This window comes from Anas acuta, chromosome 5, assembly GCF_963932015.1.
Source record: "Anas acuta chromosome 5, bAnaAcu1.1, whole genome shotgun sequence".
Taxonomy (NCBI): domain Eukaryota; kingdom Metazoa; phylum Chordata; class Aves; order Anseriformes; family Anatidae; genus Anas; species Anas acuta.
In genome coordinates, this window is record NC_088983.1 from 36298286 (window position 1) to 36313244 (window position 14959).

Sequence of the window (14959 nt, forward strand, 5' to 3'; positions counted from 1 at the left end):
ATGATTATATGTATTTGGAAAGCAAAACCCATATTTTTAGCAAACATTCTCTAAAGGCAGGATAAGTAACACAAGACTCGCAACATTTGGGAAGAAAGATTTGGTTACTCAACAGGTGCCAATGGAAAACTTTCAGACTCCCAGGTACGACACATGCTTTTCGAATATGCATTTTCCTACACATTTTTTAAACAATTGTGTTTCTCATCCAAAAAGGCCTGGTTACATTATGGTTGGATGTGAAATACAAAGATGTGATTCAGAGCTCGTTGTGGCTCTTTGTCTAAAGCGAAAGGGTCCTTAAACTGTTACCTATATTTGCCTGGTGACCTGAGGTAACGCATTGTTTGTCCAGCATGCTGCATCGTATCTTGGTACAACACGGATGGTTTGGGGCAGGTGAAGAAAACTTAGTCCCCGCATTTATGCTGAGAGGCGAGATAACTCCACTTTGACTAACCCACAGCTTTATTCTTTCCTCTTTTATTATTTTGTCTAAAATAATCTAAAAATTATTTCTCTTTATTCTTTTATTATTATTTTAGTTGAGTTTTGTTTTCCCAGAGAACTAACAAGCATAATTCAGGTGCAAGAAGCAAGGAGGATGTGGCAGCCGAAAGAAGCAACCCAAGCGCTGCGGGCTCCCTGTGCGCCCCTCGGAGCCCCGCCTGCCTCTTGTCATTTCCCTTTTTGCACCCAAAACCACCAGTGGCAGAGTGCTGGGGGTGCCAGCCCGTCACCGTGCCCCTGCTGCCTTCCAGCCCGGCACCGAGGGCGTGCTCGAGAGGAGAAAAAAAAAAAAAAAACACAACACAAACTACAACTCCCAGCGCTCCGCGGCGCGGCCCCGCGGCGGCCGAGGAAACGAAAGCGGCCGCCCCGGGAGCCGACTTCACCTTGGGGCTGCAGCATGAACGGCAGCGTGGCGGCCGGCGGCGGCCTCGCCGAGGAGGTGATCAGGCTCACCCGCAGACCCTCGGGTACGGCCGGGCCGGCGGCCGCCCCTCGCCGGGCCCCGGCTCCTCCCGGGCCGGGGCAGCCGCGCCGAGGCCTGCGGGGAGCGGGCGGGCAGGGGGAGGGCAGCGGCGAAGGGGGGGGACCCGGCCCCGGGTTTTGCTCTCGTCGTCGGGAGGTGGCGAGGAAGCCCCGGGGGGCCCGCAGGGAGCAGCCCCCGAGCCCCGGAGCCGTCTCCCCGGGTGCCGTCGGGGGTGGCCGGGCGATGCTGCGGCTGCTGGTGCTGCTGTGGCGAGTGCTCTGCTGTGGGACGGGGCTGCGGCTGTGTAAGGGGGAGAGAAATCCGCCAGGCTCTGGCTGCTGCCGTAACAGCGCTCTGAGGTGCTGGCTGCTGGCGGTCTCCCTCTGGGAAATGGCAAAAAATGGGGTTTTGGGGAGCCCAGAGCTCGTGCTGCCATCTCCTGCCTCGCTGCTCTTGCTTTGGAGTGAAGCAGCAGGTGTGTGGTGCTCCGGTGTTGTAGGACACACAAAACTGGGGGCATTGCTGGAAGTTTGAGTGCAGGTGACAGTCCCCATGCGGGCAGCTTTGTGCAGGATGCTCAGTGTGGAGTCAGAGGGGACTTCGGGTGTCAGACGGGAGCGGTGCTGGCTGAAGGGAAGGGGAGCAGGGGCGTCTGCGGAGCATTTTTGGGCTTTGTGTTCTCCCGTCACAGCAACATCCCCTCTGCTGGCAGCGACCAGACCTTCAGACCCCAGCTGGCTGAGGTACTCCTGTAGGATTTGTGCTGTGATTACAACGGCACTGTCAGAGTCGCAGCAAGGTAGCAACACACACACACATCTGAAGGAAATTCCTGGATCTGAAGAGCTGCAAGGTCTGGGGAAGTTTTGAAGCCAGAGCTGCGCTTTGATGTGTGAGGCCTGATCTTTAATTAAAAGAGAGGCGAATGAGACCGGCCCCCCCCCTCTGCACAGCTGCTGCGCGTGGCCGCGGGCCGGCTTTGCCTCCCTGTGCCTTGTTGGGAGCTCCATGGCAGTGAGCCCCATCCCCTGGCTGTCCCCGGGGAGGCTGTGCAGGTGGCACAGTGGTGGCAGGTTCCCCCTGCCCTCATCCTCCTCTTCTGCCTCCATGAGCCCATGGCTGCCCAGCCTAGGCAGTGTTTTTGTACATGCAGGTGGGATAGCATCACAGGCCTTCAGCAAGCGGAGTCTGGCCTCTTGCTTTGGGCAAGGTGCAACGCTGCATTTCTCTGCTGCTTCTCATCTCTGCAGGCCAGGTGAGCCTGCAGACCATCGCAGGCAGGCACCTCTCGGCCTCACGGCTGCAGGAAGCCTGCACGGCCACATCGTGAGCCTCAGCTGATGAAACTGTGCTTGTCGGCAGAAATGATTTGTAAAATGAATCCTGTTCTGGCTTCAAGCTCGTTCCGTATGTTTGGGAACACCTCGACCTGAAATCCTGAGGGGGAGGATGGGGGCGTTGAAGGGCAGAGCTGGGAGGTCTGCACCATGGCCACTGGAATTTAAAGCTGGTTCCTGAGGGCGGCATCTGTCCGGCCATCGAGATGGGCTGCCTGTTTTCTGCTGTCAGGCTTCCAGCTACAGCAGCTGATCTGAAGGCCCTACAGCCCTTATGATCTTTAATGACTGATCACTAAATTATTACTCATTTCTGTTAAAGGAACAAACTGCTGTTCCCTGTAAATCTGAGTGCAAGCCCAACTCTAACATGAGTTGTGGCTGCACACCTTTCTAAAATAGGATGATGCCGAACATCTCCAGCAGAAGTTTGCTGAGGGTGTGATTGTATTGAAGTAGCAGAACTGTTTGTGTAAGTCTCTTGTCTTTCCCAAATTGCCTTCTAATTTATTAGGCCGAAATTAGGCAGAAAAATTTGGTTGTATGAAATATTAAGCAACCTTGTAGATTCAGTTTGGGGTTTGTATTATTCAGTATCTCCTCTGCTAATTCTGTAAATCCTGATTTTTTTGAATGTTCTTAGGGGGACTTTTTACGTTTCAGGTGGGTAAAGGAGGCGAGGCATGGGAGGGCCAGAAGCTAGACCTGGGCATGCTTTTACAGCTCTCTCCTTGCACTCCCGTCCCCTGTGCAAGGGATTTAATGCCCTGTGCTCTCTCTTTCTCCTGGTTATGCTCTGTCCCTTACTGAGGCTGCATGAGCTGGAGGGAGGAGAATAGCAGCAGAGCTGAAGGAATGATGGGGAAGATATTTTTAGCCAGACTGGAAGCTTAAGTGCTGGAAAGGAAAGACAGGGTGAAAAAGCCCAGCGGCAAGTCCTGCAGGTACTTAACTCGGTCTAATGTGAGCTCCTGCCTCGCAAAGATCTGTTCCTGCTTCACAGGGCTTCTGCTGACAATAACTTTAGATTATTTTTCTAATCATAGGTGAAAACTTGCAAAATCTATACTGGTTCATCTTATATTGTATGTGTATATATATATGTATACACACACAAAAAAAATGAGAGATAGTCAATGTACTCTGAAACTTGGATTCCTTCTTTCTGGCTTTGTAATAAATATTGATTAAAACTAATTTTCTGTAGTATTGCTTCCTCTGAAGGTTTATGGCAAATCATTTTTAGGTTTGAGAATGTTGTGATTTTTTTTTTTTAAATTCTTATCAAAGGTGAGTTATTGTGCACAAGCGTTCCTTGGAATAGGTATGAGTCCAGCTGAAAAGTCAGCGTTTCTTCAGTCTGCTGCTCCTCCCATCTTCTTCCTCATTAGTCTGAAGCTGCCAGGAAGGGGAGGGAAGAGAAGAGGAGAGGAGAGGAAAAAAAAGTAAATCAGGTGTGGCAAGATTGCTGTTAATATTTCTCCACTTCCCAACTGCAGATGCACACTTAAAATACCATGACTCATCTCCTATATCCTTTGGTCCCCAGTAATAATTAAAAATGCTGCTTCCCAGCAGGCACAAGGTGTTTATACTCTTTCATTTGCAGCTCTGCTTCCCAGAGTTTCTAGTCCCAACTTTGTGAGAGTGAGGGAGAGAGAGAGGAAAAATAAATCAGCCTGGCTGACAATAGGTTTTGTGTGACTGGTTTATGTCAATTTTTGTTTCCTCTCTCTATTTACTTTATTATTTATACACCTGATTTTTTTTTCTTGATTTTTCTTTCTTTTTTTCACTGTCAGCCTCTTCTCGGGGAATCTTCCCCATCCCATGTTACTGACAGAGAAGCGTAGCAGCATGTGCAGTGCACAACGTGCTCTTGTAACCTGTGGTTTTCCAGAGTTTGCATTCAGATTGTTCTGGATTTTGATGGAACCACGAGTATTAATCTTTAACTGTGCTGTAATCTAGCTGCTGGTTCCAGCTGGAGGTCTGTAATCAAGGGTTACTTTAAAGAACAATACAAGACATAACACAAATGTGGACATCAGTTCTTTTTAATGCATATGTATTTGTTTTTGTTTTGCATGAAATCCAGGAACTCTGTCTTTATTTTCTGTGGCGTTCTGAGTTCCTGAAAGAGAACAAAGTGCATAAAATCTGAACTAGCTGTGTCCGACCTGATCTTACTTTACTCTTGGAGGCAAAGGTTGCCAGTTCCAGCTCCTCACGGGTAGGCACGGAGCCTTTGGAGCACGAGGTGGCCCTGAGCTCCTCCTGCCTGTTTCCTCACCTCTAGACAGGGCCTAATGCTCCTTGCCTTCCCTAGCTGTGATTCTCAGCTCATGAAACTCCTGAGGCACAATTTCTTTTTTTTTTCTCAAAGCTAATGGTTTACCGTAGCCTCCTGTGAAATGCAGAGTGCTTTCATTTACTTTCATCCTGTGCTGAAGAGGCGAATTCCTGCCGTGGGTTGTGTTGGCATCTTAGAATTGATGGCATGCTTCTCAGTACTTCCCAGCTCTCACCTGAAAACTGCTCCCAGAAGCTTTACGGAGTGAAGCATCTGCCCCCTCAGGCACTCGGGGTCTCTCTTCTGCTTTAAACACCAGTTCGCTGAGAAATTTTATTTTTTAGGCAGTGATGGTTGGGAAGGGTGATGCAGATTTGTGTGCTGTGAGCTTCAGCATGGTGGAGCAAACAGAAGGGCACGGGAGGGTGCAGTCCCTGGCAGCAGCAAGGATGTTTGAAGCTCTGAGCATTTTCTCATCAGCTTTCTCTTTGGCTTACCTTAGGGCTTGGCTTCAACATTGTTGGTGGGACAGATCAGCAGTACGTTTCCAATGACAGCAGCATCTATGTCAGCCGGATCAAAAAGGACGGGGCAGCTTACCTTGATGGCCGATTGCAAGAAGGAGATAAAATTGTAGCGGTAAGCCCTTCCTCCTGTCACCCCATGCGATCTTGAAGTGCTGTGTTCAGTGATGTGATACGAGATGCAGGTTTGCCATCAGAGAGCACAGAGAATGTGATGTATGCAGTGACTTGATGCTGAGCTATGGAGGAGCTCTCTTGGGAATCTGGGGAGAGCTCTGAGCACCAGGGAGATGAGTGCCTCTACTCACGGGCCCATCTCTTCTGCCTTCCCCGTTTGTTCTCAGAAGTGCTTCTTGGTGCAGCACTTGCATTCCTTCGTGACTTGCCTCCCTGAGGTTTTTGAATTCATCAGGCCTTCTCTTGCTCCCAGTGGATCATCATTTACCCACATGTAAATACAGGAGTTGATCTTCCACCTCCAAGCTTCCCTTTTTTGACTGGTAGTCAGTGATTACTGATCCTTTTGCTCAGGAGGATTTTTTAGGCCATAACATTTCTGGTCCATAAAACTCTTCATTGCAACTCATCAGGAATAGTACAGACTGCTTCTCCTTTTATTTAAAGTGACCGAGATTCAATCCCCCAGGTTCTTCAGACTTTTGACAGTCATACAAGACAAGATGCTTTAACAAGTGATGGGTGAAGAAGTAGCCTCTCTAGTGTGATACATGCTACTTTAATATTTTTAATTTTATTTTATACTTGCTTATTGTGTTCCACATGTAATCTTTCTAGCCTCTGTAAATAAATCAAGTGCCTTATACTATCTAAAGCCCATTACTGGCTAAAATTATATTACATTCAACTGCTGAATATTATACTACCTTTTCTTGACAGTTTAATATTTACATGCGTGTGTTCAGGAAGTCTGAGTGTCACAAGACAAGAGGAACTGGATGTGATCTCAGGGGATACAATTAGGGGTAATGGTGAGGTGATGAAACAGTAAGAAAAATTAGGTTGAGTATCATTAGTTAGTGAATGAAATCAAGGAGGCTGTAAAATGTTGTGCCATGAGAAATTATTATGTGAAAAGAAGAAAAATTCTAGCACTTCAAAGTGGATGCAAATATGCATGTCTTTATTTATTTTTTTTTACATCAATATGCTTTTAAATTTATGTTTACAACACTCTTTCAAAGAGAAAAAAGATTTCAAAGGTACGCCAATAGGGGATACCGTGTGGGAAATATACTCATTTAACTGTAGTAATAATTTTGCCATAGCTGCTCCTTTATTTTCATTAGCTGTCACAGTTACACCTTTGATTTGTTTCCAGTAAGGCATCAACATAAAAAGCTTCTGTTGACACAACTGTCTTCTTACAGTCTGTTTTTGCTCCTAGGTAGTGTTCTTTTTTTCAATAACTCTGTTTTTTGATTTGAAGTTTCTCTTGTTACCTCTCAACATAAAAACTCTTCTATAATATGAATGGGTGGATATGGATGTTGCTAACCGTGGTGTCATAATCCAAGGCAGAATTTTATTAAAGAGATTTTTATCTCCTATCCTTCCTATATTATCCTGCATCACTGAAAATTTGCTTTTGCCCTTCAGCAACTGGTTCTCCTTTTCCTTTTTTTTTTTTTTTTTCGCTAGATCAATGGCAGAGACTTGAAGGATTTGCGGCACATGGATGCTGTGGAACTGTTCAGAAATGCAGGCTATGATGTGTCTCTGAAAATTCAGCGCAGGGTACGTTTAACCTGTTTTATAGGGTTATTCCTGGCTCAGTTTAGACTGGTTTCCATGATTGATAGCTCTCTATTTTATGAGGCAGAAAAAATACAATGTCCAGGTGCTCAGTGTAAATTATGCATGTAAAGAATTTGAACAATGGCCTCTTCTAGTTGATGACGGCTGTGTTCATACCTTGAATTACTTAGTTATAAGAGTACCAGTGAATTGGTGAGATTGGAGGAGTCCCTGGGTCTTTGTTTGCTGGAGTGTAGTGTGTTTTCTCATGGATCTCCTCTCCCCGAGGCAGAGGTTTGTCTTTGAAGGCAAAATCTCAGGTTCTCCAGTTTTCTTTCAGATGACGAAATCTTCCTAGAGTCAAAACTAGAGTCAAAACTCATTGTTTCAGAGGTCATCACTCCCGTTAGTGCTGAGATGTGTATATGGCCCAGCAAAAGGAACATTTGCTGCTGCAGATTAAATATCTTGGCACTGTTTTGTATACAGAAAGAGGAATCCTTAATCCCCTGTTGTCAGTTCAACATCCCAGGCTAGCACTGAAGTTGACGAAGGAAATGCTGATCAGCCTGGAGCATGCTGGTTGAGAGAGATGGGCTGAGGCCCCTTTTCTACTCCCTTAATAAAGGAGTAGTTAATAAAATTAATAAATTAATAAAATTCTGGACCCTTGTACAGGGCAGATGATAAAAACAGGGAATTACTGATGTCCTTTTCTGATACAGACACCTGGGAAGGGTGCCTGGCAGTGACTTGATGCCCTGTAGGGAAGCTCAGTCCACCTGAAGCTGTTCTGACCCTGTGGGTGGAGTGGTCGGGGAGCTGGGGGAACCCTTTTGCCTGGTCCGGACACACAGGTGGGGCTGCAGTGGGCTCTGACACAAATACTTTTTTCTTCCTTGTAGTTGCAGCCACAGAATGGCCCCGTGGGTCATCGAGGTGATGGAGACTCAGGTGGGCTTCCCCTAGCAGCCGTTCTGGTGCCAGGCCTGGCGCTCGCTGCAGCAGCGGTCTGGATCTTGCTGAGGTATCGACAGCGGATGTGAAGAGTTCACGCTTTGGATATCACTGCGTATTTTACACAGCTATGATGTAATTTAAAGATAGAGAATTAACGATCTTATCACAGACTGATGCCAAAAAGGATCATTGTCTATCATAAAGCTGCTGCTGGTGTTCTTTATATACTGATTCTGTTGCAGGGTGGCTGGAAGCACAGACAAACAGGGAAAGGGAGATGGCTGTGTTCACGTATGGAGTGGGATGGCTGTTTGTTTTTTTTAAACTAGTATGAGAAGTTTTTAGCCATCCCCCTCTTTTTTGCACCATGAACTTTGAAACACACTCATCTATTCCATGTTTTAAGATGTGACTCTTTTTATAAAGAGGTTAGGGGGGTGGGTTGGGTGGTTTTAAATCACAGACTTTTAGAGGCTTTGCCTTGTTCCCACTGAATTTTTCTTGAAAGTAATGATCCCTACCTAAACCACGAATAAAGAGAAGCAATGAAGAGGGTATATTATTTTTCTTTGTTGATTTATTTTTTTGGTTGTACTAAATAAATGCCTTAAGAACAGTGTATAAAATCTAATCTGTGGTTTCACAGGTAAAACCATCACTGTAGCTGCTGATTTAACACTAATATGCAGTATTGGTGAGGTATCCTACCAGTTCTAGAAAGGTAGAAGATAGCCCGCTGCTAGAAAAAGACTCTGATTGTCAGAATGGCTGCTCATTCTTGAGTAAGAGTTATAAGAGGATGATTTCCACGAAATGCCAGCATAGCAGAGAGAAATGGGCAGACAACTGAATCACAAGGATAAGTAATGGCAAGAGATTTGGTCACGCTGAAGCTGCAGAAGAGTCTTTAAAGTAGTAATGAAGCACTAGCCCTTCTATCCATCAAGCTGGGTGAAGTCTGCATCTTTCAGGTAAAAGGTCTCTGTTACGAGTTGTTTTTAGTGGGGGAAATACTTTAGAAAGTCTTCTGTAGCTAACTTGCTTTCTGCAGTCAGAAAACCTTACGATGATTAAAAGAGGGAAAGCTGAGAGCAGTCTGGGATTGTCCTGGCTATTGCTTGTTTGTGAAGACTGATGTGACGTTCAGGAGATAGGCTGGCAGGCATGACGGCAGGGAAGGGTTTAGAGAATGCAGGGTCTGAAGGGGCAGATCCTTATCTGGAAAGCATGTTGCTGAATTTATGTGCAGGGCCTCATCTCCTCACTGTGATTCGAACGGCTTCAAATACCCCAGGTGACCCGAACTCTGTGGGGTAAGACCTGTTTCTCTCGTCTCCAACAAAGAATGTATTTTTTCTTGTTTTTGTAAAAGAAAAGCACATTGCATGGTCTGGTCTGTAAGATGCCAAAAAAAAAATAATCACATATGCAATATATGTATTCAAACAAAGAAAAACTGGTGTCTCGGTGCTTTACTTTTCTCTGTTCTTTGTTATTTAGCAGGACATTGTTGATGCATTTGTTGTCTGCTGAGGGCTGTGTTCTTGCCATCCACAGGAGATAGCGGTGTTACACTGTTACACATGGTGTTCCTAAATCATGGAGTTTCAGAGCACTCAGGCCACGTGAAATCTTGCTTTGAAATTTTGCTTTGGCTTATCAGCTGCTCTAGTGTAAAGAGAGGAGAAAAGAGGAGGAACTTTAGGGACAGACTTGAGGTTTGCCGATCGTATTTTGGTGTTGGATGGCCTGGGCCGACGCAGTGAAGTGGCCTGCGAACCAGCTATGTCTGATCGTGTAAGAGCGGCTGTTCAGGCAGACTTTTGCAGGTGCAGCATGAAGCAGCTCTCTTGTCTGTGGCCTGCTCTGAACCTTTGGCTGTGCTGTCCATGTAGAGCACGCACCTCTAGTCAGGCGGATGACTACAGCTCGATGCTGCTGTGTTACAGCCATCAGAGTAAAAATACAGCAAGAAAAGGTCTGTCTGGGACAAATCTTCTCTCGTTAGCCCTTGACTGAGTCTAGGTTCTCTGCAAGAGAGGAGTGTGTGGAACAGGCTAGGGAGGATGAGGAATTACAGAAACAGATAGTTATTTTTACTCTTTTCCCATTGAAGTAAACAGAGAAAACAGCTTTTTTTTCAGCTTCATGATTTTGATACTGTTCAGGCATGATTGCCATCTGTTTTGCAGGCAGTTTATTAAATGATTGGAGGGAGGATTATATCCAGTGCCCAGACATTTCATTTGGCTTAGTGAGCAGGAAAAAGCCTTTCTGGTGCTTGCTATTCCTTTGGATTTCTTTTTCACAGTTATTTGAATAACTTTAATACCATGGCATTAACTAGGTGACTTTTCAGGAAATCAGCGTAGTTGCTCTTATGCAGAATTAAACCAACCAGTGTAACCCTCAGGAGGTTACAACCCCAAGCACTCCTGTGAGCTGTGGCTTGCATTTCTTTCTCTGAGCAGCTGGGCTGAATCACCTAAACTTTCTCTGTTTTCCAAAGTCATCTCCTCCACTCAGTTTCTGTAGCATTGAGTCGTGTCTTTAGCCTGAACACTGTGTATGAATTTTCTGTCATTATCAAAAAAGTGAATTTCAGAAAAAGGTAATGAGGACAGCGTCTACATGTAAATATTTAGAGAGAAATTTAGCTTTTGTTACAAGATAATCCCGTGGGTTTTGAAACAAAAAAAAAAGTTGAAATCTTGAAGCCAAAGATAAAAGCATCCTAACTGTATAATTTGTAAGGTTTCTTATAAGCATCCTAACTGTATAATTTGTAAGGTTTCTTTTAAGAACTCATTTGCCATAAGTGCTTACGACAGCTGAAACTCCTAAATCCCATGTTTCCCTCTCATTTTCATCCATTTCCACAACTTATTGTGAACGTATTGACCAGCTGAGGCCTGCATTTTCATATCCACAGTTTAAAGACAAATCCATCTAACTTGACTTGCTCTATGTTCCAGGCATTTCTGTCTCAGCAGGTTTCCTGAACTGTACGTGCTAGGAACGTGTGTTTGATTTAGGTGTACCAGTAAGAAAGAGCAGCCAGACATGATTTAAAGATAGGAAGATGCACAACTTCTGGCACTTTTTAATTAAACTAAAGGGAAGTGTGTGGGAGGGAAAGGTGCCTTAGTTGCAGTTTGCCTTTAGGTTCCAGCAACTGGTTTGTTAGGTTGGTCTGTGCTAGATTAAAGAGGTCTCTAACAAGTGATAGGTTCTCCCTGTGAGGGGATCTGTGTGTTGTAATTGCCTTACCTCTCATATATTACTTTTAAGAAGTGAAGCCAAGTGAGCTCTTTAAGAATCTCAGTATATTTTCTCTCTTGGATGCTTGCTGAGGCTTTCTGCACCCTTTCTAGAGCAAGTAACTTAGCAGTGGAACTGTGTCCCACACACAGGCTGTGGTCTCGAGGGAACATTTACATGGAGAAGTTCAGGAGGACCTGAACTGTACCCTGGTCCTTGGGGTTTTCCCCAGGACTAGCTGTAGGCAGGTGGATGCTGCACCCATGCTGCCTTCTCAGTATGCTTCCCCTTAGGAGCTCTGGTCTGTCGCCCTGCATGCAGCTGGGGGAGACTCCCTGCTTTTCAGAGCTCCCTCAAAGATGGACCCATGAGAGTGTGCACTGGTTTAGATGAAGAGCAGTGCTGTGTGGGCTTGACACTTGGCTTTCCTCAAATTCGAGAGCTTTTGTTCCTTCTGCTGCAGTTATAACTGATTGTAGTGAACTTCACTGTAGAGAGAGCTGTGTCGATCTGCTGGCTGCTAAAACCAACTTGCCTAGGCCAACGTTCTTATTAAAGGAGACTAAATTTCCTAAGCATGCAGGATAATTATTCAAGTTGCCAGATGGTGGTTGGCAATCTTTCACCAAGCTTTTGTGCTCGAGTTTGTGTGCAAAGTAAAACCTCTGTCGATGGGTGCTGTTTCTGCTTTTTCACTCAAGGCACAGGTCTTCCAGCCACACTTCCCTTCGGTGAAGTTCTCTTCCCTCTCATCCCTGACCACCACCTCTCAGCAGCCGAACATTTGTGCCTGTCTTGCATCTTTTGCCATGACACAAAAGCAATTGTCTTGGAAAAATTGCTGCCTTTGCTTTGTGTCAGCAAATACTGGTACTTGTTAATTCAGCGATGTCCCTTTAGGTGGGAAGAAGCTCTGTCAGATGCACTAGCAGATTTTGACTTGTGCTCTCAACTAACTGTCAGACTCGCTGCTACTCACTCCTTTTCTTTTCTCTCCCTTTTGGAAATGTCTAGTGGCACTTTGCTGTGTGACAGCCCCGGTTCTGACTGGTGTGTCAGGTGTTGGAGGACATTCCCAGGACGCCAGGCATGAGCGGGCCCTCGTCTGATGGAGCTGAGGCTGCGCAGTGAGAGCAGTGGCAGGCTCTGAGCCCTGGGTGAATGCTACAAGTTCCTGCAGAGTATCAGTGTTTTAAGCAGGGTGCTCCACTCTCTACAGCACTAATGGCTGTATTCCAGTTTTGGGAATGTCATTGAGGACCTGCGGTGATGCCATGACAACACCATCTCTTGAAGAGTGTCTGGGAGAGACTTCGAGCAGACTGAGGAAAGAAGGGCTGCAGAAAACCTGTGTATTCTTATGCATAGTGAGTGTGGGAGGGAGGTGTTCTCTTAAAGAAAAGGAAATGGGATTTAAAAGAAGTGACGGCTGAACCTGCTTCAGGAGGACTCCTTGGGGTGGGGGAAGTTGGGGACCAGTCAGGGCTGTTTGATTTAAACAGTGTTTTCTGGGAATGGAGAAGTGGCAGTGCAAGCTATAAGCCATGCAGCTTTTTCATCTTTGACACAGCTGCCTGCTTCACCTACTTTAATTCTAACTAGTAACAAGCGCTTGACAAACCACTGGAAGCACTCGGGATCTTAATAACACCAATGCAAATAGACTGGACGCCCTGTCTCTTTGAATCCCTTACAATTTAGAGTTGATAGATGGTTTTCAAGGTGTATTGCTGACATTAATTGAAGGACATTGAGCTGTTAAATTGGAAATAGTCTGAATTATGGTGGTGCTGTGGTTATTTCACATTATTAGTGTAGGAGTAAACTTATTTTGTATTTTTAATCTGTTTTTTGATTTAGAATGATTGAGATACTGGCAATCTGGTGTTAAATGTTGTTAGCATGAGGATTTGCAGGTGGAACTTGAGACTGTATGGAAGAAATTACTCAGTTAACAGGTAAAATATTTGCTAAGTGTCTCACTTAAGTACCTAGACTGTGTAGAAGTCCAAATGCAACACCATGAAATAGTGGGTTCACAGTTACCCAGATGGGCATTTTACATCCATTGCTTCTCAGCATGCTTTAATAAAGGTCAAAATCACTGAAATGATAAAACATGGAAGGAAAGGGGATGAGAGCTGTAGCTTTTAGGACTTCTTTCACTTCTCCCTTTTTTCTAAATACAGCAAGTATTTAGAAACAGAGGTTGGGAATATTGTTCAAAGATTTAATTACAAAAGGTGAGTAGTAATCCATGCTTATGTGGATATTTTTCTCCTCCTACTGTGTAAATAAGAGACTTCAGAAAGGTTTCATCTGCTTCATGCAGCTCTGTTTGTCTGCCCCAGACTGTTGTGCACCGATAGGCAAAAGGCACGCTGGTCACACACGAATGGCAAATAAAATACTGTGGGCTGCAAAGTGCTCTTATGCAAGGGAAGTATTCACCTCTTCCTGGCTCTGTCAGGGCAGCATGGGCAGGGAGCAGAAATCAGGAGAAAGTAAAGCCAGAAATGGTGCAGACATCTTGCAGAAAGAAGCAGGGAGGGCATCGGCACGACACGGGGCTTATGAGGCCCAGCCGAGCTGTCCCCCGCCACGTGGCTGAACGGCAGCAGAAGTGCCACAAAAGCCAGTTTGTCTGCCAGCCTGGCGCTCGCAGAGCACAGCTCTGCAAACAAACTTCAGTCTTGAGCCCTTGTTTTTCTTGTTTGATGTTTTCTTTTTTCCTAGCAGTGATACCAGCTCTGCCAGTCAGTTGGAAAATACCGAGGAAGTGTTGCGCAGACAGTTTCAAGGAATCTGATCAATCTGTTAACCTTCTTCTATTTGTAATTAAAAGGGAGTGTTTGAATCTCTACAGAAATTATACAGTGCACTGGATTATGGGCTCTGCTGCATTTCACTCAGAGGTTGACACAGGTCTTCAGACATCCTTGCATGAACATTTAGACGTGCTGGGATGAGGAAGCAAAAGCCTTCCCATTCCATATTCAAGTTCTGCCTGCTTGGCAAGCCTTAATTAATCTCTCCTTGAAGTGCTAGTATGTCCCATTTTGGCTACTGAATTTGTTTGTTTGGGATTTTTAGAAGTATTTATACACCACAGAGGATGTAAAAGCACTGGTCAGCTGAATGAGAGCACACGGTTCTGAAGTTGTTGTACGAAGCTGAAAATAAAAACAAACACAACCAGCACAGGGACTTCTGTGGCTGTGGTAAAAAAAATATTTAAAAAGTCAAAATGCTCCCTTCAGGGACACCACTTTTCTTTGGTACTGCTCTCTCTCTAAGTGCTATTCTAAATGCAGGCATCAGAACAGGTACGCACGTTGCTCAAGGTGAACGCTGCAGTATGGAGATGGGGCCTGGATGTGAAAGGCACTGATGACAAATGATCAGCTGGAGAGGGAGAGAGGCATCCAACCCTGAGGGCTCACTGCTGATAAGGGACCAGGTTTGGGCCACTTTGTTGCACTGTTTGCCTGTGGCTGGGTCAATGCCTTATAACTAGCTGTGCTGCTTCTTTGAGAAGCAGGTCCTGCTTTCCCAACGTGCGGGTTTATTTTTGCATAAAGTCAAAGTGCCCTTGATTTTGAAGTGGTTAAAGTTAAAGGGATTTGCTCTCAGCTGCTTGAACTGACTGAAATTGGTTCTGACGTTAGTGATATTTAGCATTTTAGAGGTGAGATTGTACACTGCCCTTTAATAGGGGCAACTGTTTCTGATGCAGAGCTTAACAACAGGGGATGCTTCGCCAAAAGAAAAGCATCATTAGGTCTCTGTGCCTGCCACACTTCTGCTGGGAGTGGGGGGAGCTGGAAGGAGGAGGGTGGCAGAGAGCTGTCTC

General features: G+C 45.5%; 1 protein-coding gene across 2 annotated transcripts; it reads left to right on the forward strand.

Moving 5' to 3' along the window:
- The first annotated feature begins 816 nt into the window (after window positions 1-816).
- Window positions 817-9180, forward strand: SYNJ2BP (synaptojanin 2 binding protein). 2 transcript variants are annotated; one of them, XM_068684124.1, is made up of 4 exons: window positions 817-980; window positions 5109-5245; window positions 6790-6885; window positions 7791-9180. In XM_068684124.1, exons 1-4 carry the CDS (start codon window positions 911-913, stop codon window positions 7929-7931), a joined length of 444 nt encoding a protein of 147 aa, XP_068540225.1. In that variant the 5' UTR covers window positions 817-910; the 3' UTR covers window positions 7932-9180. The 2 variants fall into 2 exon arrangements, with proteins under 2 accessions (XP_068540225.1, XP_068540224.1); XM_068684123.1 differs by lacking the exon at window positions 817-980 and adding an exon at window positions 1352-1451.
- The last annotated feature ends 5779 nt before the right edge of the window (window positions 9181-14959 follow it).